Source organism: Carettochelys insculpta, chromosome 9 (genome assembly GCF_033958435.1).
Source record: "Carettochelys insculpta isolate YL-2023 chromosome 9, ASM3395843v1, whole genome shotgun sequence".
Taxonomy (NCBI): Eukaryota; Metazoa; Chordata; order Testudines; family Carettochelyidae; genus Carettochelys; species Carettochelys insculpta.
Window position 1 is genome coordinate 28,651,603 of NC_134145.1, and position 27,687 is coordinate 28,679,289.

General features: G+C 43.9%; 1 protein-coding gene across 9 annotated transcripts in view; it reads right to left on the reverse strand.

Moving 5' to 3' along the window:
• TTLL7 (tubulin tyrosine ligase like 7) overlaps positions 1 to 27,426 on the reverse strand; it is a 103,864-nt gene extending 76,438 nt beyond the window's left edge. For 5 of the 9 annotated variants that reach the window (XM_075003206.1, XM_075003205.1, XM_075003212.1 and 2 more), the window contains exons 1-5: positions 26,818 to 27,110; positions 6,837 to 7,014; positions 6,491 to 6,622; positions 5,383 to 5,504; positions 4,643 to 4,710 (exon numbers count right to left, since the gene is read on the reverse strand). In XM_075003206.1, coding sequence (XP_074859307.1) covers positions 4,643 to 4,710; positions 5,383 to 5,504; positions 6,491 to 6,622; positions 6,837 to 6,861 — 347 coding nt within the window. In that variant the 5' untranslated portion in view covers positions 6,862 to 7,014; positions 26,818 to 27,110. Of the gene's footprint in view, positions 1 to 4,642; positions 4,711 to 5,382; positions 5,505 to 6,490; positions 6,623 to 6,836; positions 7,015 to 26,817; positions 27,111 to 27,204 lie in introns of those variants that run through there. The other 4 variants (XM_075003207.1, XM_075003208.1, XM_075003204.1 and 1 more) reach the window with 3 other exon arrangements.
• Positions 27,427 to 27,687: the final 261 nt, after the last annotated feature.

Below are 27,687 nucleotides of genomic sequence, written 5' to 3' on the forward strand. Positions count from 1 at the left end.
TGAGAGAAGGTGGAAGTGATTCAGCTGACCTTGAGCCTTTACATCTGATTTGTCAAACTCTTTTAGTGTAGTCCACATCCTACTGTCTTATTCATACTTTCGTTCCTTTTCTCATTCACCCAAACTGCAACCTCTCTCATTCACTATCACCTATATCCGTTCTGTGACCATAACAATTGTTTATATGAGAAATACCTAACAGGAAAATATTTATGTATTGCTTTCTTTCTTGAATATGCAGTAAATAGTCCTTTTATTAAACAGTTATTTGCTCAGTTACTTCTTGCTTTTAATTCATCTCCTCTTCCCATCTGTTCAATTCCTATCTCTTCTGATCCTCTTCTCAATATTGTATGATTAGTCATAGGCACAAACATCTTCCATTGCTTGCAGCATGGTTGTAGACATGTTGTTTCTTGTACATTAGACAGACAAGAGGAAAAGGAACTCTGCATAGCTCAAAAAGCTTACTTCTTTCACCAACAGAAGTGGGTCAACCTACGGTACCTCTATACAGCAAACAAAAACCTGCAGTTGGCCTATGCCAGCTGACTCTGGGCCATGAGACTCATGCTCTGGCAAGCCAGCTGATGGGATAGGAAAAGTGGGCAGCTGCACAGGAGCCCAGCATTTCAAAGGGGGCTGGGCCCGTGCTGCCATCACTCCTGCTTTGGTAGCAGCAGCACCCAGAGCTCTGGGCCCCATTGAACTGCCACGTCAGACAACTCTGGGAGGGGCGGTGTCCCAGTGCCATGATCTGAGCAACACTAAGGGCTGACTGCCTTAGGCCCTGTCCCTTTCGGGTCATGGAGCTAACCCCCATCTCACCTTGCCCAGGGGCCCTCTCTGGCTGTCAGCCCCACTGTGCTGTAGGACTAGTTCACTGCAATGCAGGCTTCCGAGCTCAGGCTGGACCCCAAGTTCTGGGAACATTCCAACTTGCAGGGCCTTGAGGCTGAAGCTCCAGTCTGAGTCCAGACATGTACACAACAATCAAACATCTCTGCAGACCGAGCCCAAGAACCTGAGTTATCTGCATAAGCCAGCAGTAAGTTTTCTTTGCTATGCAGACATACTCTGGAAGATACGACCTGATCCACCTGATTTCTCTAGTAAATATAAAAACAAATTCCTAAGTCTTATTTTGAACTGTAATTATAGGCACAAAGCTATATTGTGGGTCCCATTTTTCTTGGACCACATTTCTATTTAAATTAATGCAACTGTTAGAGAATTTCAAATGTATCAATACGATATATGATGCGTCGCACAACAGTTGAGAATTTTAAATCACTATCTGCATCTTGGTTTTTTTTAATTGTTCGTTGCCAATAAGTACAAAACACCTATAGCATTTAATAAAAGAATACTGTAAGGAATTTACACTCTTATAGTGAATTTCATCTGAACATGTCAAAGCATTCGCATAAATAGTAGGCAAGTATAACCCATTAATTAGGTTTTCTGAGGCCCAACTATCAAGACTTTCCTCATGGGAGGTATTACACTAATTCTGGAGATAGGCAAACTAAAGAAAGAGGTTAAGTGATTTGCCCAGAGTCAGTAACTAGGCTTAGAATAGAAACAGTCAGGAAACAATATGTAGGACACTTTTCAGAGAATTGCATGGGGAAATTAACTGCAAGAAACTGACAATAGGGTTTTAAAGAATTCTGTAATTAAGTCTCTAATCCCTATATTATTCTGAACCGTAATATATAATTATCCCCCTTTTTTTCTGTGTTCATGAGCAACACATTTAGCCAAACATGCTACCAGATTAACATGGTGCTGCTTCTATTTGTGGCTAAGCTCCAGGCCTTCATGTTATTATGGGGATAAGGTTTTATTCTAAAGCTTTTTCCCCCCACTTCTTTATTTACTTCCTTGTTCGTTTCCTTTAAAGAAAGGATTTAGAGATAACACTGTGTTCTGGACATTTGCTTCTTCTGTTTGCAAAATACAGTACTGTATTTCTGCTTGCCCCGGTGCCCCATTGTCTCAAAAGAATGCAAGAGCTGTACTTGTATTGTATTGTAAGAGCAACTACCACTGAAAGACCTGCATAATAGAACAAAGAAAACAATTTTTTTTTAAAGCTGAGCAACATTCTAACTCACTCTCTCGAACAAAGACAAGTAGCGCTAAGATGTAAGATCATAAACAAAAGCAACTGTGCATACTCCATGCTACAAATAAGGAAACAAGGGAATAGAAAAGACTATGCAGCAGAAAAGCAAGAAGCCTGTAATAAGAATTTCTGAACGATTTAACGCATAGTCAGAAATATTAACACAGAGAAATAGTAATCAGGAACAAAAGCCTTCACTCCACATTTGGTAGTATTCGTAGCCAAATCTCCCCAACTCCCTCTAACTTTAGATCCAGATTTGAGCACCTTATTGCTCTACAGGTTTTTCAAAAATCTCAGACACAAAGTTGTATGACCGACATAACAGATCATGATCATACTGACCAGTACTGCTTAATTGTACTCTACCTGCTTTTTGTTTTATACTTAGTTTGCCAACTCTTCAAAGCTAAGACTATCGTTTTGTTCTGCGATGGTGTAGCCTCTTCTCCAGTGGGTCCTGGTGCATGACCAGGGATGGGCAATAATTTTGATGGGGCTACTCCAAATTTTGGTAACTGGATGAGGGCCGCAATTTCCTATAGAGGAGGTGCAAGATCTGAGAGGGAGGCTGAGTGCAGAAGGGAGCTCAGGGCAGGGGACTGGGGTGCAAGAGAAGGTGTGGGGTCTGAAAGGGAGTTTAGCTGAAGTTTAGGGTTGTGACCTGGGGCAAGGAATCGGGATGCAGGGTCAGAAAGGTGGCATGGGTACAGGAGAGAAGTCTGACCAGAGAAGGGGATGCAAGGTCTGGGAGAGAGTTGTGACCTAGGGCAGTGGTTCTCAACCTTTACAGTAACCCACCAAATTTAATGAGACAATTTTATGGCACACCCACTTTTTTCAGTTCAATCATTGATCACAGAGGTTGCACTTACTTACATTTACTATGGTTACAGTCTTACTGGAGAGGTTTGCAACATAGTAGTGCATACAACAAGCTAAACAAGGATCAAAGGCATTGATGTTTCAAATCCACCACAGAATACAAGGTCTTAGACAGGGAGCAGAGACACATTTTAAAAATCTGCTCATGGCCATGCTAGGGATGCTGAGTAAACAAGTAACCACTGAAGCAGGCTCCTCTCCTCACCAGCCCACTGGAGCCAGGCTGCAGCATTTAAACTGTATCCCAGCTCCAACAGGCTTTCACCATCTCTCCCTCCTGCTTGCCACAGCAGGGAGTGGGGGTGGGCTCCCTGACAGCTCAGTCAAGCCAGGAAGCAGCATTTTACCTGCTTCCCAGCATGAACAGGTTCTCTGGGGTCAGCATTTCCCCCTCATAATGGCTCTGCAAAGAGCCACTGTGGGGAGGAAATTGACAAAATTTCACGGCACACTTGGACAGTTCTCACGGTATATCAGTATGCCATAGCACACTGGTTAAAAACCACTGACTGAGGGCAGAGAGGAAAGGCAGGTGCAGGGGGTTTGGGTGGTGACCTGGGGCAGAAGGGGGTGGTGACCTGGGGCAGTGAGCTGGGGTGCAGATGAGGATGGAAGAGCCTGTCTTGCAGTCCTGGTAGGGTAGTGTGCCGGCCAGATTAAAAAACTTGGTAGGCTGGATTCAGCCCATGGGCCATATCTGGCCCACACCTGTTCTAGACACTTTGGTGATATACATGCATATAGTATGTTCTGTGTATGCATGTAAAAAATAGAGACACACATGTACATTTCCATGAAGATGACATAGTGCAGATGAAATTGAAGATCTATATATTAACAGTGCACAATTTTATATTACTTTGAATTAATATAGTGTATACATATCAATATATTTACAAACCTTTCTGTACCCATTTGGAAAACTCTTCTTTATCTTGATAACAGGCTGATTAGTCACCATGTTATGTTATTTTCTTATTGGTTTCACTTATTGGGCCAGATCCTCAGCCAGCATAAATGATTGTAGCCTCACTGATTTCAATGAGGCAGTGTCAATTTACACTGAGTTTCTGGCTGACTACCTTGTATGTTCTTAAATAATAAACAGGAAACCAAAACAAAAGCCAACTAACATTCTAGAAGATGCTCAACAAAAGTGAAGGGCCAGTTTCTTAGCAATAAGATATGTATTTGGTTTATACACAACGTGATACAACTTCAAGTTATTTTAAATAGATAATATATTACTAAGATATTATACATCAATATACTTGAATACTTTGTCTCTACCACTCCTGTTTCTGTTGTTAATTCATGTACGTGCTAGTGTACTCAAGGCATGTTTTAATATATTTAAGGTCCCATCCTGTCTTGTGTGGTGTGTGGACAGATGGCTGCGCATTTGTGGAACCCCAGTGAAATCCCAAGGACAGGCACAGAAATGCACCGATGTGGTACACCAGGCAGGATTGGGGCCAACGCTACTGAGAACTGTATCCTCCCAAAATAAATAGTTCTCACAGAAAACTATTCAATATTGTATCAGATTTGAAAAATGTTTGAAAAGTGACTGAACTTAAATCTGCATTCCAAACGTCATTCCTAGGTTAGGAAGTAGTAAATTACTTGGTCATGTTTCTTGCTAAGAAATCCTTCCTACAGATCTCTCCCATTCCTGGAAAATGGTTGATTCTCTGGAAAAAAAAATATGAATGTTGGTATTTGTATGCATTTCTAGCACAAATATTATAGACAAACATCTCAAACACTCAATTATATTAGTATCAGATTATAAAATAACTGGAAAGGACTATTCTAAATTATGCTTGATATCCTAGAGACCACTCTGGATGAATTCTCCTCTCCCACCAGATTTACTCCTGCACATCTCCACTGATTTCAGTGCAAGTGAGAGGAGAATAGCGTTGTCATAAATTAACGTTAAAAAGGAAGGAGAGTACTTACAGACAAATACTAGGGAGAGGGACACTTGTTATCAAATCAAATCCAAGCTCATATATTATTTATCCTACAAATGTTTCTGTATTTTGAATAAAACACTGAATCACCGATCATTCACTTGCAACAGACTACTGACAGGCAGAAGCACATATAGGACACCAAAGATGTTGCCACCAAAAGCCAAATGATATAGAAACTTCATAGTGGGAAAACAAGATAGAAATTAAGAACACTTAGAAATTAAGAGCCCTTCATGTCAAAATATTTGGTGCAGCTGTTGCTTCTGCTTTCTAGTCTGATGATGGCTACAAATGACCCAGGAGTACCACAGTGATTAATTCATGATGTCAAAATAGGGTATTCTTAAAAACTGATTCAGAAATATTAAGCATGCTGCACGTTACCTGGTAGTTTCGGAGCTCTGCAATCTTCTCTTGTTGCACAGCAGAATCACTCCATATGAGATTAGCAGTCTCATCTTCATCTCTCGTCTTCACAAACCCCATCTCATCTATTACTAAACGAACTACACAGAGGTGATACATATAAATTATATTTTAAAATGAACCTTCCAATTGTAAAACAGAATATTAATTTACAGTAGAATTTCACCCTTGGCCAGAGATCAATATTAGCTATACAAGCTAGTAGGGTTCATATTGTTCAATTTATAGTATTTAATTTGGACAGTTTCCATCTGTCTATTGAACAACTAATTATAGTGTCATTACAGATTGTGCTGTAGCTGGGAACAAAGTGCAAACAGCAGTGGGAACTGCGAAGAGCTTCTAAATTGTCCAAAAATGGTTTAGTAACAAACCACTTAGACATAAACATATTTTAGACAATCTCGTTATTACGTCGATTAATTTGACAGCAGCAATGACAAGCCAGCAGACAAGGGTGCTCCTTAAGTCACGGGTGTAATGCTTACAAATGCAAAATGATGCATTGGTCTAATGTAAAAAAAAAAAAAAAAAAAAAAAAAAGGACATGCATAAACATAATCAGTTTCTTTGAGAAACTTGTATGTATCGATTAGAGAATTTTACATTAAATTCTTAATTAAAGTAAAGAAAAGTGTAAGGCCAAATTATTTGGCTAAATGCATAATTAAGATTTTTTCTAAAAGTTTTATTAATTGGTTGTACATATTTTAATTACAGGTTTAATCCTGAGTAACAAACCAGGATTTATGGGGGCACAAAGCATGCAAGACAAGCAGGTATGTGTTGTGCCACAACTTAGAATGACTCCTATGTTCAAAAATAAAACCACATGGCATTAATTCACTAAGGTTCTGATTCAAACTCCTTTAAAGTCACAAGGGTCTTTCCATTAACTTTGCTAGATTTTGGATCAGGTCCTACAACAATGAAAATCCTCTTTCCTGCATGATTCCACTTCTTATTTCATCACTGCAATCTGGTTTTGACCCCATCCCTGCTGCCCCCCCAACACACACACACAGAGTAGCTATTAAAAATAATGACAGAATCTGTAGCCTCCTACCAATTTCATATTTTGTGCCAGCAACGTTCGCAGTGATGATTCCATTCTTTTTCTTCTTTCTGACTTTTCTTTTAATCGTGTTCTGGTAAGGCAATTCTGAACTCAAAGTCAGACAAGAGGTTCCTTGGTTATCTTTGAAAAATAACATTTGTAACAATCAAACACCACCACAACACATAAAATAATGCACATAACTGAAAGGGCCACAGTACAAAAGGAATGAGAGCTAGCCAATAACATGTTAGTAAACTTTGTTTCAGATTAATTATGGTGTTTCAACATGCTTGTAACTGTTAATCAATGAGACATATTAAAAATACAAGAGTTTTATAATCCACTTGCATACCTCCCTCATTAGGCAAGGATGGCATTATAAAACGGGACTTTGCAGAATCAGGTGTCCAAAATGTGTTCCAAGTTCTCAGAAAACCAGGAAGGCCTTGAAAGTCAGATGACTCAAAGCATGTGTCATACCATTTCAAACTCTGATTATGATGACTCTCAGTTATAGAAGAGACAGGTATCTGTATTCAAAAAAAAAAAAAAGGATTTCATTATTAAGAAATAAGTGATAATGGATAACTTGTATAGAAACACATAAAATAGCTTCTTCCTTTTGTTTTTGGCAATCTGTGTACTCAAAATTGATCACTGCATTAAACGTTTTAACAAACAGTACCGCTGTAGAAGTTATGCACAAGTTCTGCTCTTCAGAATCAACTATATTGAGCAGCTGTTTCTAGATGACTAGCATATTTATTGGATTAGAAAAAAAGTCAAAACCCTCAAGTAATGTAAGACAGTAGCAGAGCAACTGATTGATATAAGAAGGCTAGGGCAGACAAAGATCAAAGCACAGTTAAAAATACTTGCTCACATTTTTGAATACTTATTTTGCTATAGAAAGTGTCAAATGATTCAAACAGCATTTCAGGAGGATAACGCTTTCATTCCTTTTTGGGTCAGGACCCCTATAATTACAAAGCTGGGCACTCAGCTCTGAACACAGTGCCCTATCAGCAGCAGCACAGAAGTGTGGCAATACTATACAATGCCACCCTTACTTCTGTGCTGCAGAAAAAGAAAAAGCACCTGCTTAAAAATCCTTACAAAAGAACTACGGAAATATTCAACACAATTTCTTTTGAAAGCACTTTAGAGCCTTCAAACTTTGAGGAAAACATTGATGGCTGGAAAACATTTCACAAATGTTAGTTCCTTCTATCTAATTTATACAACTCAGGTTTCCTCTCAATGGTGCAAGCCTTGGTTGTTAGTTGTTATATAAATGCTTGCTTCAATATGATTTTTTCCAAGATCTATATCTGGAAATATTTTACCTAAATGCAAAGCTTCTAATGTAATATTTTCCAAATATCATTACCATGTAAATGGTAATATGCTTCCTGTACAAACATAGAATCCAGTGATTTTGTAAAATTATTTACTGTTACAAGAAGCAATTAGCAATTAGCAAATGAATATTTATATTAATTAGTTATTTGACAGTGTTTAAGCAATTTCTTGACCACTCTCAGAAAGACATGAGCTACCGCTCCAAAAATGCTACAATGAGCCAATGCCTTCTCAAATAGATATTTAGATTTAAAGACACTGAATTAAGTTGCAACAGATGACTATTTTGATAACTGAAACCTTTTATGGATGACTTAGGAATGTTTGCACTTACTAGAAGAAGAATTTCAACTCCAAGTAAATCATTCACAAAATTGAACAAATAAAAAAAAAGTTGAAACGCTAAAGAAGTTTTAGGAATTTCCTGCCACAAAGATAATAGAATCATCAAGCTGAGGAAAAATTACAACTTTACTGCATGCGAAATAACAGATCATATAACCAACAGCTTAAGACATTACCAAAACCAACCCACGAAGGCATAATCCTTTCATTGGCTCAAAAACTCATTTGAATCCAACTAAGCCTAAGAGAAGTATGTTTTCCATGAAACTGGGAGAAAGAAAAGGAAAAAGAACTCTGAATTACACGGCTCTTGGCTCCCATCCACATCTTTATATCACTTTGGCTGTGTCTACACTACCACCTCCTTCGAAGGAAGGATGGAAAGTAGGGTGTTGGGAGTTTATTAATGAAGTGCTGAACTGCATATGCAGCACTTCATTAAGCAAATCCCCTCCCCCCCAGCAGCAATTTTGAAGGTTTAAACTTCGAAGTGCCGGCGGGTGAGCCGCAGTTAGACGCGAGCCCGTACTTCGAAGTTTAAAACTTTAAAGTTGCCGTGGGGGGGAATTTGCTTAATGAAGTGCTGCATATGCAGCACAGCACGTTGTTAAAAAACTCCCAACACCCTACTTACCATCCTCCCTTTGAAGGTGGGATGTAGTGTAGAGAAGCCCATCCTGTTTATCTTATCTCAACACCAAAGCCAATAAGGTTACGTCTACACTAGAGGCGTTGGGGATAAAATCCATGGCGCGTCTACACACAAAATGCGTTACGTCAACAAGCCAGGGAGTGTGAACCTGTGAGAAGGGACCTGCCACACTAGCCTCACTCCTGAAGCTCACCAGGCACATACACAGATCTGTGCTTGTTTACAAGAAGGCAAGAGTTGTGGTAATCAGGCCCAGGGACACACTTTGAACAGCTAGGAATGTTACAGTCACATTCAATGGGTTAGCCCTGCTAACAAATGTAGTGCTGCTTCTCCAGCACAATAAATATGTGTAGTCAATGCTGGTAGCACATGGTACAATACTGAGAACAAATATGAGTCATCTCCTATTCCCCCTTATTGTGAATTCTAAGAATAGCGATCTCAATTTCACATGCCTAGAATGATTTTAATTCTTATTTAGTTGTGTACAAAAACATTCTAGATGTATTCTTGATGAATACGTAAAGTAAAAAACTGAAATAATTCACCACATTTTCCTCCATCAATGTAAAAGAAATCTTCTGAATTACAGTAATTCCACCAACAAGGGTTGTTGCTATTTTCCCTAATCCAAAAAGGTGTAGGGGGATAGCAGGGGAGGGGAACTACAAAGAAGGATTCATGAAATGAAACAAAACACACAATGCAAATCATTTTGCAACCCTACTTATTCCTCCAAAGACATGTTGTGCAAAATGAAAATGTTGCAAAGTAAAACAAGAATTGAGCCCCCGAACTAATAATTAATAGATTCAACTGTCTTTTTTCTATCTGCTTTTAGATATTGATACACCTTTATCATCTTTTCAACATTCAATGACCATTAATTCCACCTAGTTGTCACACGTATCTCTTTAATCACCAATGACTCCTCTAGACTTCGAAACAGTTCTGTAGCTTTCTTGTATCAAGACCCCGATTTTATACATCAATTCCCTTTTATATTTTAATAACTAGCATTTTAAAGCGACTTCAAATGTGTTTAGTCACATAATTAAGAGTAACTTCAAAAAGTAGAAGAAATGGGTGGAGGGAAATTTCACAACCTACCCAACACAACCTATTCACCCACACCAATAGATCCATTTTCTTCTAGGCATAGGGAAACACATTTTTTTGCATAATACTCCCACCAATGCTTAATAACTTTTGTCATGATTTTTTTTTTGTAAGATAAAAGGCTCAATTCAAAGGAAAAACCATGTAACAAAAGTAGCAGGGAAAAACACATTTGAGGAATATTAAGGACATAAAAGAAGCCCTCAGAAGAAAGGAAAACAAAAGCTACGGATTAGACCAACACATAGGCTGAATGTACCTTTTTCTACATTATTAGTGGAAAGAAAAGGATGTTGTGAACAAGTACAAAATTTCCTCACATCAGTGGATTTCTCTTATAACCTAATGTCCTTGCAATGTAGCTTTTATTATTTCAATCAATATCTCCATATGACTGTTTCAAAGTATATGAATTTAGTATTAAGGCTCCATTTGCTAATGTTATACTCCAATTATTTCATGATAGCTTATGGGGATATTACTGTGCTGGTCTTTGGATGCTAAAAATAACACAAACTAATGCCAATCCAAGGACAGAGCTGGAAACAAACACGTATAAATATAGCCAAAGGATTTTTTGTCTACTAAACAAAGATTAAAATAACTTTGTCAGCACACAGACAGGTCTAAACTAAAACTACAGGAAAAACCCCATCACAAATAAATATAGATCGTATTTTACACTTTAAAAAGGCTTGCTCCTAGTCCTTCATGAAAAACTACAAATGTTTTCCTTTAGACCACCGTTTCTAGTAACCAAAAGAAGGAGCCTCCTTCTCAAAAACATGTTAATGTAGCCCCTGAACAGAACAACTACAAGCCCTACTCAATGGCTACGATTACACTACAGCACTCTGTCAATAGACACCACTGTTGAGAGAGTCTTCCCAACAAAACTTCTGTTGACAGAGTGAGGACACACAAAAAAGCCAACTGGGAGAGACCTCAGCTCTGTCGACAAAGCAGCTGGACTGTCCAGCTGCTCTCACGACAAAACAGGCACCTGGAAGCACAGCAGACAGGGCTGCCCATTGTTGGGGATGCCCTGTCTGTCGAGAGAAAGTCCCCCAGAGTTCCACACAGCATTTTTGTTGGCAGAATCTGTCGACAGCAGCGTTATGCCTCAAAGCTTTGTAGCTGTAGCCAATTATCTGAGACCCCACCCATTACAATTCTCACACTTTATGCAGAATGCCCTCCCCTATTCCCACCCCCCCACACACACACACATTAGACCTCAGTCCCTGTTTCTCAACACAAATTAGAGGAGTTCAAGGGCAGCATGACTTCTATTCTGCAGAAGTCAAATCCTGGCTCCAGCAGCTAACTTCCATTGATTTCATCAGGAGGAGGATTTCGCTCCTAATGATCCAGGCAGCGAAGGACTCAAACTCATATCACAGAATGGTACTGAGTGTGGTACGACAAGGCTACCTGGTTGGCCTACAAATATGAAACACAAATTTAGAAGTTTCTACTTGCTGTACATAGCTCTATTCTTCCATCAGTTATCAGGTAAGCAAGTCATCAATTTAAATTTTCAGTGCCTTGATAGATGTTAGACCTCTTAATGAGGTCCCTGACAAATAAAGACAGAAATCTTATTTTCCCTGACATTTATTCTGAAGAAAAACAGATGAAAATGAGTCTCAAATTAAAATGCTTTTTCTTTGTTAACTCTTGAGCTTATGTGTCACCTTCATCAATGTTACAACAAAAAGAAGCATGAGCCAAGTCCTGAGAGAGCACGAGACATTAAAAAAAGAGAAAAAAGGAACCTCAGTGGCACTGTCCCAAAATATAACATACTCAAGTATTCATTAAAAATATAATGTATTTAATTTAGCCTCAATTCAGCTTGCAAGCACGGTCTATAGATATGGTTTTGCCTACCATAAGTGAGTATTTACCAAGGCCATATCTGCAACTCACATTTATAAATGCTGCCTTTGAAATAAATATTCTTAAGGAAATACCCATGCCACTGTGTATTTGAAGCTGTAATAGCTTTGCATAGGGAATGGGAAATTGTACCATTATTAACTCCCAAGACTGCACTATGGAGACACTGAGCAGCTCAATTTACACCTGCCGGCACCGAAGGCTTTGGAATGGTAACAGTTATGATGCCCACTTTATTTCTTGAAAAATTAAGTAAGTAAAAGGAAATAATGTTCCTATGAATATAAGCTGCATGAAGGCATGGACCTAACAAATTCTGACTCCCACTGCAAATATCAGGCAGGATGAGGGGAACAGTCTTCTGCCAAATTGATGGAATCTCATTCTCCGTTACTTTGCAGGTTGTCTCATCAAATACATGAAGACAAAGGGAGTGAGACCAGTGTTCCCTCTAGTTTTTTCCATCCATGGGAGGAATACATATTTATGTGCGCCAAAGCATGTGTAGATGTGTACCACCAATAGAAACACATGCTGTCAGCTATGGGCATCTGTGGGCACCCTGCTAATCAGCAGGGTGACACCTGAATCTCTCCAGAGTGGTCACCCAAGCAGTCAGCTTACAGGGAGCACTGAACAAGATGTGGCTAAATCTCAGTATTGGTATACAGCAGGCGTGTCCAACCCGCGGCTCGCAGGCCACATGCAGCCCTGGACAGCTGGTAATGCAGCCCACAAGATCGTAAACTTTTAACATTATTATGTGATTTACATACATTGACTATATTATATATTTTATATGCGGCCCAAGACAATTCCTCTTCACTCAATGCGGGCCAGGCAAGCCAAAAGGTTGGACACCCATGGTATAAAGAGTGGAAATGCATGCTTTGTACAGGTGTAAATGACCACCTACTCCATGGAGTTTCTGTAGCACACTCTCTTTTAGAAGGGCCTACAAGAAAAAGGCCAGACCTCTAATTCCCATGAATCTTCAGGTTCCATTCTGCCAAGTATCTGCAGGGGGAATCAGAATTTCTTCTTCGAGTGTCCCCGTGGGTGCTCCACAATAGGTGTCGGGCTCGCCCGGCGCCGCAGATCGGATCTTCCAAGCAGTTTCTGCCGGACCTCGCATGCGCCGGTGCGCGCCGCTCCCTTGCACGCTCCTGGCCATGTGCGCGATCCGGTCCCCGCCAGTTCCTCTTAACCGCCGTCGGCTGCAGACGGAATCCGACTAGGCTACGGCCAAGTTAGCGTATTCAATGGTTTTAACTGTTTTTTTCTTTAAAGTTTTCAAGTTCTTAGGCTACTGTTAAGTTAGCCAGTTGTTATTTCAAAAAAAAAAAAAAAAAAAAAAAGAAACAACAAGCGGGACGGCATTCAGTCCAGTCCTAGTAACAAGCGGAACACCAGAGGCCAGGAGCCTAGGGCCATTAGCCCTCCTGTCGTGGCAGGCCATCGGAGAGGGGGAAAAACAGCACAGAGAAGGTGCTAAGTACCCATTAACAACTGAAAGACTCACCAACAATGCCCTCTTCAGGATTCAAGAAATGTGAGTCCTGCCGAGAGGCAATGCCAGCGTCTGATGGGCACAGTCTTTGCATAAGGTGCCTGGGGGAGTCCCATGTCACGCAGAAATGCTCCTTCTGTGCAAAATTAACAGCCAGAGCAAGGAAGGACAGGGAGATGCGGCTTAAAATGCTGCTATTCGACAAGGCCCTCCAGCCAGACGTGCCAGAGCGGCCGCAGCAGGAGGGACCCTCCGGGGCCCATAAAAGGAAAGCCGCCTCCCTCACCCCATCAGCGCAAAAACGGAGGAAAGCCTTCCCAGCCCGATCCCTGCCGGCAGCAACAGCGAGCGGGACGGGAGGAGCGCGCAGCCCCCAGCCGCAGCAACAGCTGATCGGCGGCGGCACGGAGAGCCACGTGGAGGCGGCTCAGCCTCCGATAATCAAACAGCCGCCCCACACCGCAGGCAGGGCGGTGGCTAAACAAGCGCCGGTACCGGCGGCACCGCAAGCAGCGGCACCGACCCCCGGGGAACTGGCGGTGCAGAGCGCGCAGGCACGCAGCCCGCAGGCACCGGAGGACACTGCCCGTGCGGCACCGCCCATGAGCGTGCCGAGCACGGCGCGGACGGAGCCGAGATCCCCTACACGTCAGGGGGCGGAGTTACCTCCTCAAGAGAGGGAGAAGGCTGCACACAAAATGAGGCACCGCAGCCCCTCTCCAGACAGGGCTGCAGAGTTGCTTTCTTTCAGCCCTCCGCTTATGCTGCAGACTCCAACCAGAAGGCAGGGGTCCCCCCTAGCCTACCCGGAGCCCCCGTCTCCATTTTTACAACCAGCCTCGCCCTGGCTGGGACCACCTTCACCCTTCCTGGGGTTTAAGCCACTGGAATACTATCACAAATCGCTCTCTCCAGTGTCCCAGATCTCTCGACGATCTCGCTCCCCCAGACGCAGAGGGTATGCACCCACGGAGTGGTCTAGGTCACCTTCCCAAGAACAGTGTCTATACTGCCATGGTCGCCCCTATCACGCGGGGCATAGACACCACCGGCAATCTACCAGGGAAAGATCCCCACAGACGGTCCCGTATCCCCGAGGGCAATCGCAAACGGGGACAGAGACTCAAGTATCTCAGGGGGAACTGGTTATGGAACCCCAAGATTTTCCCTTGCAAGCTTCCAGAGAGAGGATGTACCATCACCAACAGGAACCGGAAGGGTCCAGAGAGACGTACCCTAGTGGTTCCTCGCTCTCCTCCCCGGACGAGGCTACGGCCCCGGGGGACGTCCATCCTCCGGACGATCTCAAACAGTTTCAAGAGCTGTTTAAGAGGGTGGCCTTCACGCAAGGCATCCACACAGCAGAGGTGCAAGAGAAACACCATAAGCTCCTCAAAAATCTGAGACCTCTGGTCTCCTCCAAAATAGCAATACCACTTGATGAAGCAATCTTGGAGTCCGCCACTATGATATGGCAGACCCCTGCAACTATTCCGCCTGTCCACAAGAGAGCGGATAAGAAATACTTCGTGCCGGCGAAGGGCATGGAGTTCCTGTTCAGTCACCCACAACCAAATTCCTTGGTGGTGGAGTCGTCACAACAAAGATCAAAGACATCTCAATTCAAGACAGGGGGAACAGACAAAGATGCCAAGAAGCTAGAGCTGTTCGGCAGAAAGGTCTACTCCTCCTCCACTCTACTGTTGCGAATGGCAAATTACGCAGCGCATTTAGCGAACCATAATTTCGACAACTACACTAGGTTAACCTCCCTCATGGACTCGCTTCCAGAGGACAAGAAACCGGTGCTCAAGGCCATCGTGCAAGAAGGCTATGCGGCCTCGAGGACGGGAGTTCAGATCGCCCTGGATGTTGCGGACACAGCAGCACGTTCCACAGCTACGGCAGTGGTGATGCGAAGGGAGTCCTGGCTCCAGACTTCGGGTATACCGAGGGATCTGCAGGCAAAGATAGTCGATCTTCCCTTCGACTCGCAGAAGCTGTTTGCTGAATCAACTGACTCGGTCCCTCATTCCAGTAAAGATTCAAGAGCCACACTTAGGACCCTGGGGATTTACACCCCTCCATACAGAAAGAAAAAGTACTACCCTCAACAAAGACGGTACCAGTACCAGCAACAGCATCCCCAGTACCACAGGGGTTACGAGCAAGGGCGACATCAACAGCACCAGCAGTACAGAACTCCCAGGCGACGTTCCCAACAGAGCCGTGCGTCCTCGGGGCAGGGCCAAAGGCCACAAGTTTGACACACAGATCCAGGGCTGCGCCATCACTACCATCGCACAAGGTCATCCAAAGCGGCTATTCCACCATCGCCTCCGACCATTCTACGACCAGTGGCAAAGGATCACCACAGACAAATGGGTGCTGGAGATCATAGCCACGGGGTACGTCATCCCCTTCCAGTCGCTCCCACCGCCACGACCTCCACCCAGGCCCCACCTCCAGGAGGCCTCCCACGTAGCGAGGCTCAAGCAGGAGGTAGACCATCTCATGCTCATAGGGGCAGTGGAAAGAGTGCCGGAGCAACTGCAAGGAAAAGGGTTCTACTCGAGGTACTTCCTCATGGAGAAAAAGACAGGAGGCTGGAGGCCCATCTTAGATCTTCGAGGCCTCAACCGGTACCTGCGCAAGCAACGCTTTCGGATGATCACAATCGCCTCCATCCTTACGGCACTGGATGATGGAGATTGGCTCGCAGCCCTCGATTTACAAGACGCGTATTTTCACATAACTATCCATCCGGCTCACCGGCGATTCCTCCGGTTCATGGTAGGCAAAGAACATTTTCAATACAAGGTCCTACCGTTTGGCCTTTCCTCGGCCCCCAGAGTCTTCACCAAGACCTTGGCAGTGGTGTCAGCCTACCTGCACAGACAGGGGGTATTTATATTCCCGTATCTGGACGACTGCCTACTCAAAGGGGCCTCGAAGGAGGAGGTACTATGCATGATACGCGTCACAGCAGGCACGTTCTCTTTGCTCGGCCTGGTTATCAATCCGGCAAAATCAAAGATAGACCCCACACAGGACATAGAGTTCATAGGGGCACGCAAAAATTCTATTACAGCGAGAGTGTATCTACCAGAGACTCGCTTTCGGGCCATCGGCTCCCTCGTGCAGGTCATCACCTTCAGCCCTACGGTGCCGGTCCTGATGTGCTTACAGCTGCTGGGCCACATGGCAGCGGCGACGTTCGTAGTACAGAACGCCAGGTTACACATGCGCAGCATGCAGCACTGGCTGGCGAGCATATACAAACCGGCAGCACACACCGTTCACAGGGTGGTGTCGCCCACAGCAGAGGTGCGCAAATCCCTGCAATGGTGGGTAAACCCCAAGAACTTGCTAACAGGGGTACCCTTCCACCAACCACAAATATCGGTTTTTCTTACTACAGATGCCTCCCTCATAGGGTGGGGAGCACACATGGGCAAAGAGGTGACTCAAGGGCTGTGGTCCTCCACGGAGCAGTCACTGCAGATAAATATACTGGAGCTCAGAGCAGTGTTCAACACCTGCAGACACTTTCGAGACCATATACAAGGCAAAGTTGTCGGGATCAGTACAGACAATACCTCCACCATGTTTTATATAAATCGGCAAGGAGGAGCTTGGTCCCGTGCCTTATGTGCAGAAGCAGTCCGGTTATGGAACTGGTGCATCGCCAACAATATAATCTTGAAAGCCTCGTACTTACCAGGCGCTCACAATGTGAAGGCAGACCAGCTGAGCAGGCGTTTTGCACTCACGCACGAGTGGCAGATCCGTCCCGATCTGCTACGACCGATTTTCCACGCATGGGGTTTTCCCCAGATAGACCTGTTTGCCACTCAACACAACAAGAAGTGCCCACGATTCTGCTCCAGGGCAGGATTGGGGCGGGGGTCCCTGGGGGACGCGTTCGCGATCTCGTGGAGGGGCCCCCTGCTTTACGCTTTTCCTCCCACAGTGCTGATCCACAAAGTCTTGCAGAAAGCCAGGAGGGAAGGAGCCCGAATGATGCTGATAGTCCCAACGTGGGATCGACAGCAATGGTTCCCCCTACTCCTGCGCATGTCGGACCGTCCACCGATGCCCCTTCCGGTGGCGCCGGATCTGCTCACGCAAGCCCAGGGGTCCATAGTGCATCCGCATCCCCAAGGCCTGCGACTACAAGCGTGGTTAATCCATGGCTCAGCTCCCTAGAGAGCACATGTACGGAGGAAGTGCAACAAGTCCTAGAAAGTAGCAGGAGGACTTCCACCAGGAAGACCTAGAAGCAGAAATGGACTCGCTTCACGCCATGGTGTTCTACCAAACGGCTAGCCCCCCTTTCGGTGCCTATACCTGTGATATTAGAGTATTTAATGGACCTCAAGAGAGGAGGACTCTCACTATCCTCGTTAAAGGTCCACCTTGCCGCCATTTCGGCGTTCAGACACGAAGAGGAAGGGCACACGGTGTTCGCCCATCCCATGGTTACCAGGTTCCTCAAAGGGTTGGTAAACCTATACCCCCCTCGGAAACCGCTTCCACCTTCGTGGAACTTGGACCTGGTGCTTAATGTGCTAATGGGACCACTGTTCGAGCCCTTGGCCACGGTTTCCCTCCGCCTCCTTACGATAAAGACGACCTTTCTTCTCGCAATCACGTCAGCTCGCAGGGTGAGTGAGCTTGCGGCAGTTATGGCAACGCCACCCTGCACTGTTTTTTCCAAGGTGGCGGTAACCATACGGCTGCATCCAGCCTTTGTTCCCAAAGTTTCTTCTGAGTTTCACATTAACTAACCTATTGTTTTACCCTCATTTTATTCAAAGCCTCATAACTCTAACAAAGAGGCGCGCCTACACCTCCTGAACGTGAGGAGGGTGCTAGCCTTCTATATAGACAGGACCAAGTCCTTCCGGAAAACGGATAGGCTCCTAGTCTCTCTCGCTCCCAAATCAAAAAGAGAAGGTCTCTCTTCACAGAGAATCTCGAAGCACATCGTATCCTGCATAAAAATGTGCTACGAACTCAAAAAGACTCCTTTACCGGCCACTCCCAGGGCTCATTCCACTAGGGCGGTGGCGGCATCAACAGCCTTTTTCAAGGGTGTTGCGCTAAAAGACATTTGCAGAGCGGCGACCTGGTCATCCTATGACACCTTCGCCAAACATTACGCCCTTCACAGGGTATTCCAAGAGGATACCCGTCTCTCGACAGCGGTCCTCTCAGGGACAAGCTGCACATAATCTGATTACCCACCTCCTATCTTGGGTTACTGTTGAGTAGTCACCTATTGTGGAGCACCCACGGGGACACTCTAAGAAGAAAGACAGGTTACTCACCGTAGTAACGGTGGTTCTTCAAGATGTGTCCCCGTGGGTGCTCCACTACCCGCCCATCCTCCCCGCTTCGGATCTCTGTTTAGTGTTTTGCAGGAGCATCCGAGGCGGTTGGTCAAGGAACTGGCGGGGACCGGATCGCGCACGTGGCCAGGAGCGCGCAAGGGAGCGGCGCGCACCGGCGCATGCGCGGTCCGGCAGAAACTGCTTGGAAGATCCGATCTGCTGCGCCGGGCGAGCCCGACACCTATTGTGGAGCACCCACGGGGACACATCTTGAAGAACCACCGTTACTACGGTGAGTAACCTGTCTTTGTTAGTTCCATGACTTCATGCCACTTACAGGCATAGGAACATTATTTCCTCTTACTTACTTTACATTTTAAAGGAATAATGGAGACCATGGATGCCAGAGTCTCCACAAGCAGAACTTGACTAAGTCATGCTCCCACAAACTCCCCTCACTGTGCAAAGTATCCACCTTTCAAAGGGGTGCAAGTGTGGAATAGCTGTTTGATTTTTGCTCAGAAGTACACCAGATATAGAGAAGAATTGCCTTCCACACTCCACGATTCTCCGTTCCCCACACCATTCTCAGTTACCTGCACTTCTCTTCCCATTCATAAGCAGAATGCAAAGGGAACATCAGGCCCAAAACCACCAGAACTGGAATGTGCATTTTTAACTAGCTGGGCTATTCCCTCTGTCCAGATATTTTACCAATTATTTGAAAAACATGTCTATTACTTTCAGAAAGCTTTAGCTGTACTTTCATGCTTATTTTGAAGCATAATATTTAGCTCATAGATTACAGTGAGCATTTAATCAGTTACAGAGCTCAAAAGTGGGAAAGTATTAAAATTTAGCGAGAGATGAGAGTATTAATACAAAAGATCTCAATCTGTGCAATACAAAGTGTGTTTTTTTCTCAAATGGTTTTGGCTTGACTCCTGAATTGCCACACAATCACAGATCTCCATGTTGTGGATTAGTGGACAGTTACTAAAATGAGAAATTTGGAACAAGTAATCTCTTTATGGAGAAAAATCAGTCCAGTATTACACTCAGTAACGTATGATGTATGTCAGTCTGGGTTCATTTTAAGCCCATCTTTATAGCACTAGGAGGTTGCACAATAATACCGTGTATATAAAAAAAAAACAAAATAAATAATAGAGTAAACTCTTTCATATCCTGCATTCTATCATCTGGAACTCTCAAATAAGCAGCATTTTAACCATACATAAAATGTCGTTGTGTTTTCCATAAGCACAGTATAGTGAAAGTAAATACAATTAAATACAGCAAATACAGTGCACAATACTACTGCTGCTAGTAAATAAAGTACTCTGCATATATTTTTGTTTGTTTCTTAATATCGAATCTTGTTTTTCTTTAGTGTTATGCATTGCTAGGTACACCTCTCTATTATCCAGAATATTTTAATATCTGACAACCTCCCACTCCCGGTGCTGCCAGATATGAAAGAGTTTACTTGTTATGTGCTCTCAGGCACACAATAATAAAGGCATTGGTGAATTTGCTGTTTTAATAAATCACACCTGAAATCTGATACAAGTCTCTTTTCAAATTGCTCATTTCCTAAAATGCCTTCATTACCATTTTACACTAACTTTTGCTGCAATAAGTTCCCAAGTATTCTTTTTTTAGTATCACAATTATTATAAGAGTTTAGTTTATTATGCCCAATGAACAGAATGGTTTGAACACTAAAGTAAATCAATTCAACAACAAACCATTATTTTAAATAACTACTGGAACCTGAAAGTATCCCTCTATCTGTTAACTGTCTAGACACTAAAATGCATTCAGAAGTTATTTCACTTAAGAATGCAGCAACCTGTACTGACAGGAAAAAAAAAATCTTCCTTGCAACTGAAATACGCAATGTAATGTGGCACTGCATTTATATTACTTGAATTTCAGAGATCTCTTTAATTATCCAGGTTCTATAGTTTCTATTATTTGAGGGGAAGAAGGGAGATGATTAAGCACCCATTTCCTTAGGCTTTTTAAAGTACAGGTTCCACCTCTCTGGTCCAGCACCCATGGGACCTCAGTGGTCCTGAATGAGAGATTTTGCTGGCCCAGGGTGGTTAATGCCACCCAATCCCTGGCCACCCTTGTTGGCCTGCCACAGCTCACTGCAGGAGCAGGGTCTCTGCCCCAGTGTGGAGTACCACACAGGGCAGCTGAGAGACACCGGGCTCCCGTGCCCTGGATTTGTGCAGGGCAGCCAGGGAATTCTGGCTCCCCTGCCCTGGCTCTGTGAAGGGCAGCAGAGGGATGCTGAGTTCATGGTCCTGGCCCCAGTGCTAGCTCCCTGACCCCAGGCAGGGCAGTCAGCAAATGCCATCTCCGCACCCCCAGCTCCAGCCCTCGCACTGTGGGGCTGCTGGGAGCGCCAACTGTGGCCTTGCAGTCCCCCTGCAGGGCTGTCAGAAGGCCAGCTTAACTTGCCCTCCTGTCCCAGACCTCTTCTCCAGGAGCATCGCTTGTCTTTCCAGACAAGGTATGTTGCCAGACCAGAGAATGACAGTTTTCAGGGGTGCAACCGGTAATTAATAAGCACTGAACCATGTCATTCCTGATGCAACTCCACTTACTAGCTTCACTTTCTATAAAAAGTGATCATGTTCTCATGTTAATGTCAGTGATATTTAACAAAGCACTTTTACAGAATTACACTCATTTCAATTTTGGTAGGTTTTTGTTAACCTTCATTATGTAGCTTCACAATAATCATTATAGCACCATAAACTCTTTGGGGGCAGAGACAGACTTTTTTGCTCTGTACTTGTACAGTGCTTACTACTATGGGCTCTGAATCCATGACAGCAGTTCCTGTATAGTATCACGGTACAAGTAATTAGCAATAATATTCCATTTCCTCTGTCTCCTATGGACAAATTTACAAGCCATAATGTAACTGAATGATGGCTGACATTAAATCAGCCTTTTCTGGTTTGCGATTTATTCAGTAAGTCATTGCACAAGTAACACAGCTGTGTATACTGCATTTAGAACTGCAACAATCATCCCAACCTCAGTCAATGAAGAAAAAGGTGGACACTGAGAAACAGATGGTACAAGAAGGAGCAAAGAAAAATAATTTCATTTAAAAATGAGACTAACAAAAGATGGTTTAGGAAATCCGTTACACAATATGGAGCACTTGTTCTCTATGTTACTGACTCATATATATTCCAGGTTCATAGTAAGTAAAAATTCATGCCCCCTACTAGCTGGTTTTTTTATCTCAGTCCATTTTCCAGTCAACAGGACTCAACCCACATTACTCAAGCCACCACAAAAGTGAACACTAATAAACTGAGAAGTAACATTTTGGACAATGTCAAAAGATAATACAAAGAATGATGTGCTTGAGAATATCTCACCCCTTTACCCATTTGAAGTGGCTTGGGTGGAGAAACATAAGCAAAGCAACACAGGCAAGTATGTACTCACGCTACTTGCTCTAATAGTCTTCTACTTTCCATACAAGAGAAAGACAATCTTCTACTACAGTTTAATATGCTACTTTCTATTCTCCTTTGTTTCTTGTTGTCTTAACAGATATCCAATTATTCAGTATCATCAATAGTAGCAGAGCTTAGAAATACAATTGCTTGCAGAAAATTGTGAAATATGTGTAATATACTACTTTCTTAAAAGAGAAATATATTCCACCATAAAATTATGGTTTCTCATACTAAGCTGGCCACACTCTAGAGGATACTTCTGGATCTGGTTTGTACATACCACAGACAGAGGTGGCAGCCTAAAGAAATTTGACCCCCATGGTCAGTTTGTAGACAGGAAGTTGTCCATTTACAGCATCTTCCAAAATGTATGATGTCTGAAATACACTTTAAGCTGTGGACAGGTCTGAAGCATAACTGAGATGAATGAGTCACAAACAGTAAGATCTAAAAGTATGCTTCTGAATTAAGATGCACTGATGCAGTGTCACCAGCTTGTGATTTTTATATTTGGTGTTTAGAGTTCCAGCTGCAGGAGACAGTATTATGTGAGAACCTCCTTTTCATTACTTCTCTACCTTAAAGATTCAAAAACCATAACGAAAAATATAAAGCATACAACATTTATTTTTACCTAATTTTGCATAATATAGCAGCATACAAAAATCTCCTCACTAATATAAGAATACAAGAATGGCTATCCTGGGTCAAACCAATGGTCCATTTAGCCCAGTATCCCATTATTCAACAGTAGCCAATCCCAGCGCACAGACCAATTGGTTGGCTACATTCCATTTATAAAACTGATTAGTAATTTAATAGTGTAAACATAGCTCATTGGTTTCAACAGACTTGAAGGAGCCCTGCCAATGTCCACAGAGAAAAAGTTGAAGAGCATCCAAATAACAAGGCTCTTAAAACCTTTGATGGGAGAGGATCAGGGGACCCGCAAGAGTCTCATAATGCTTATGGGGATCTCATTAGCCTCCCAATGCCTGCAGTTTGGATTTTGAGAGATCTCTTCTACTCTGCCTCCAAGCCAGGGCTCCTCTCAAGTTGGGGGCAGGAAAGATCCAGACCTTCTATCACATATGTTTTGCTTTCTCGTGTCCTTTCCTCATCCTGCAGACCCAATAAGGTGCTCAAAAACGGATCCCTTCTCCTGCACAGTTAGCAAGATTATCAGGAGTAGGAGGTCCACTCCTAGAGATTTCAGGAAATTTGCAGTAGAAGGAAAATGAGCCTTCACTACCTCATTACCTGCTTTCCCTACTCTCACATTAGGATTATTTTAAAAATGAAGGGATTTCCAGAGCCCGCCCCCCCCCCCGCAAAAAAAAGCCCCATAAGGTGAATAATACATATATCTCATATAAGCCTGTCTCCTTATAATAATGTGGCAGGCTGTAAAATAATTCCATTAGAAGGCAAAGAAATTCAAACTTAAAACTAGACTTGAAACACAGACATCGACAAGCATAGACAAAATCATGGGTATACAACTTCTTTCTGCCTTTGTAAAAATTCAAAAAAATCTAAAAACCTCATACTACTTTATCCATCCATCATAGAGATACTCGTCTTATAATGAGTATAAGAGCAAGAGTGCTCTTATAATCAATGAGTGCACAAATTCTGGTATTTTTTAATGTTTTAAACAACCCACAATAAAAAGAATACTCTGCTAGTTTTGCAGTCAAAAATACATTAATTTATTCCTTTTCAAAAGATTGACCCAAAGCCCTTTGTACATCCTATTACACACTACAGATTAAATCACAGATACATTACCAGTCACATTAAACAAGAAACTGTGGTTTAGTCCTGATAACAGTAACTACTGGTAGTAAGCACTGTATTCAGTAGCATGCATTGAGCTTCCATATCTCATTCTTAATATTCACAATTTTCTTTCACTGCAAGCACATATAAAGATCTTAGAAAAAATGACAACACAAAATTATGATTTATTCTCCCACCATTTGTGACTTGTGCATCTTTTTCAACTTCAGATATGCCCATATTTTATCTGGGTTTCCAACTTTCCTGCCTTTAGAAGATACTGGGAGTCAACCACTTCCTACCTTCTGGTTAACTGGGGGCTCCGAAATTCTTGAGATTGTTGCCTCCATCCACACTGCTACCAGACCACACTTGCAACATCTTCTAGACTGGTGATACTATTTACTATTTACAAGACACCATTGTACTACCAGTGTGAGAAAGCATAGTTACAGGTAAGAATCCACTTCTTTAAGAAGCATCCAAATATCTCGTAACATTTTCACAAAACAATTTTATTTCTGTGCTCTGGGATATTTTAATAGTGCATCACTGTCTTAACAGTGTCCTACCTCTTTAAATAATTTCGAATACTGCTACAACAAACATTTGCATTTGCTGACAATAGCATTGTTTGCAATCAAAACAAAAAAGCCAGCCAAGTAGCACTTTAAAGACTAAACAAACTAATTTATTTGGTGAGCTTTCGTGGGACAGACCCACTTCTTCAGACCACAGCCATACCAGAACAGACCCAATATTTAACAGATAGAGAACCAAAAACAGTAATCAAGGTGGACAAATCAGAAAAAAACAATTATTAAGGTGAGAAAATCAGAGAGTAGAGGGACCAAAAGTGGGGGGGTGTCAAGAATTAATTAAGCCAAGTATGCAAACGAGCCCCTATAGTGACCCACAAAATTCCCATCCCGGTTCATACCATGTGTTAATGTGTTGAATATGAATATAAAAGAGACTTCAGAAACCTTGCTAAAAAAAGCCCTCTAGCTTCATCTTATGAAGTGCTATTTTGAGCCTATTTTATTCCTGGAATACAATTTCCTTCACTTTGGAAATTAAACCAGGGCACAAGGCATCTTATACAGCTATTCTGCACATTTTGATATATTCCCTTTCCTCCCTTGAGAAGGAATTTTCCCTTCTTTCCCTTAAGAAGAAATTTCTAATCTCCTAAATGTGAAGATAGCTTTTCCAAAGTATTAGTACTGGAGTCAAGGGTATTAAAATCAACAATAGCTTTGGGTGGGGAAAGTATCAAGCATTAGTATTGTTATAAAGAGCGACAGTGTCAAAATCAGATTTTTACTCTGCAAATATATATATCAAAGATACAAATGAAGTGATCTCATATTATAGTGAATTCTTTCCAATCTGGCATTCTAATATCCCAAACTCTCAAAAACCTGGCATTTAACCATAAGTAAAGTTTTTAGTTACATTTTCCATATGTACAGTATAGTGAAAGGAAATACAAATAAAGACAGCAAACAACAGTGTAAGTTGACAGTGTCAGAAAAACATGGAGATAAACACATCTCATAGAGCTAGAGGGGACCTTGAGTCCAGTCCCCTGCACTCACAACAAGACCTATCACCATCCCTCACACTTTTTTTTTTTAATCTAACCTGCCCCAAACCCTTGGAAAGCCCCCTCAATGATGGGGCTCACAACTCTGGGTTTACACAGGCCAATACTCTAACCACTGAGCTATCCCTATCTTTACTATACAATGCTACTGTTATTGATAAATAAAGTATTCTGTATACATTTTTGTTTGTTGCTTAATATCTACAATCTTCTTTTTCTTTAGTGTTATGCATTGCTAATTATACCTCTCCATTGGAGATACACATCTTCTAGAACTGGAAGGGACCTCTGGAGGTCATCTAGTCCAGTCTCCTGCCCTGTTGGCGGGACCAAGCACCATCCCTGATATCGATCTGCCTTAATTAGCCTCCACAAGGATTGAACTCACAACCCAAAGTTTAGCGGGCCAATGCCCATGAATATCCAGCAACCTCCTGGTCCCGGACCTGCCAGATATTATAGAGTTTACCATAGTTTGGTAGAATCTAATAATGTATATTTGAAATCAAGCATCAAATGTTTATATTTAGATTATCAGGCATAGTGCTTAAATTAATGTGCAGTTTAAGACAATATAAATTACAAAAAGAAACTACAAATGACAGATCATGGTCCACCAGCAGGAAGCTGAAAAAGAAGCTCACTTTCATATCCATGGATTCTGTCTGTTCTAAATACGAGCATTCACTAAATCCTACTGCTAAGAAGTGACCCCTCTGGATCTTGCCTTCTCTGCAAAGATGCAGTTGAGCACAGAAGACTTACATATGCTATTTTAAATGGGCTTCCTCCCCCACACACAATACACACATCAGTAATGAGTAAACATTTATTCTGCAAACCAGCTGATTAGCTAAAAATACAAGATGCTCACAGCCAAACAGATGTGCTTGGTCATCATTCTCCAGATGAAACGACCTGACTGACCGCCCTTAGATGTTCCAACATAAATGATTACATCGGCTGCATTTATGAAGCTGCTCATATCAGTCTCAACTGACCAGAGACATACGCTGCATCCGATTTGGGGCCCAACCCTACAACTATTGCCTGGCGCAGTGAGAGCAGTGATAGGATCACTGAAGTCATTAGGAGCAAGAGAGGGGCTGTCTTGGGAGCATTCCCTGCATAAGTTGTACTCCAACACGTAACAGAGACAAATGACAACGGGAGGGAGAGAAATTAAGCTCCAGGCTGGGGCTCCCGCTGCCCCCACCTCGAGCACCAAGAGCTACCACTGCACCTCCACTGCACTCCACCTCCTACCGGCGCTTCACACACGGGCGGGAAGTTCACCAGCACCTCTGAACCCCTCCTGCCGGGTGTCACTGACAGGGCCCTTGGGGTGTCCGTCCGTCAGTCCTCCCGGCCGGGCTCGCCCTCCTCCTCCTCCCGGCGGCTCGCGGGGAATGATGCTGAATCACTCCCGGCAGCGGCCGCACCGCAGCTGGCTCCTGCCTGCGCCGCCCGCCTCCCCGGGAGAGGCTGCAGCAGGGGCAGGGCAGGGCGGGGCGGGGGCGCTGGGCAGGACGCCCCAGCGGCTGCGCCTGGCCGGGGGGTGGGGGAGGAAGGGCCCCGCGGTTCAGGGCTCTCTCGCCTGTACCTGGACGAGGGGCCCCGCTAGGCCGGGGCTCGCCGCTCCGCAGGGCTCCGCACCTCCCCCCGCTCCCGCGCCGCTGGCGGGGGTCCCTCCCCGGTGGCCGCGGCACCTGCTCCGGAGCTGCGGCAGATGGGCGCCGGCGGCGGGCGGGGCTGCCAGAGCAAACCATCGCCGGCGAGGAGTGGGGGGGGCCGCGGGGGGCGGGGCCGGCCGCGGGCTGCGAGGGGTGGGCGAGGGCTGCGGCGCGGCCGAGACGTCTCCTGCGCGCGCCCCCTGGCTCGGCCCGCGCGCGCTGAGCAACCGCTTGCGGCCCTGCCCCGGTAGGCGGGGAGCGAGGGCGAGGGGCGCCCTGCTCGGCAGGAGCCGGCAGCCCCGCGCCTCCCCCTCGGGCCCCGGCGCTGCTCCCGAGTAGCTTCCCCCCCCCCCCCCCGCCGCCGCCGCCGCCGCCGCCCGACTGCTAGTCCCCCGGCCGAGCACAACCGGCTG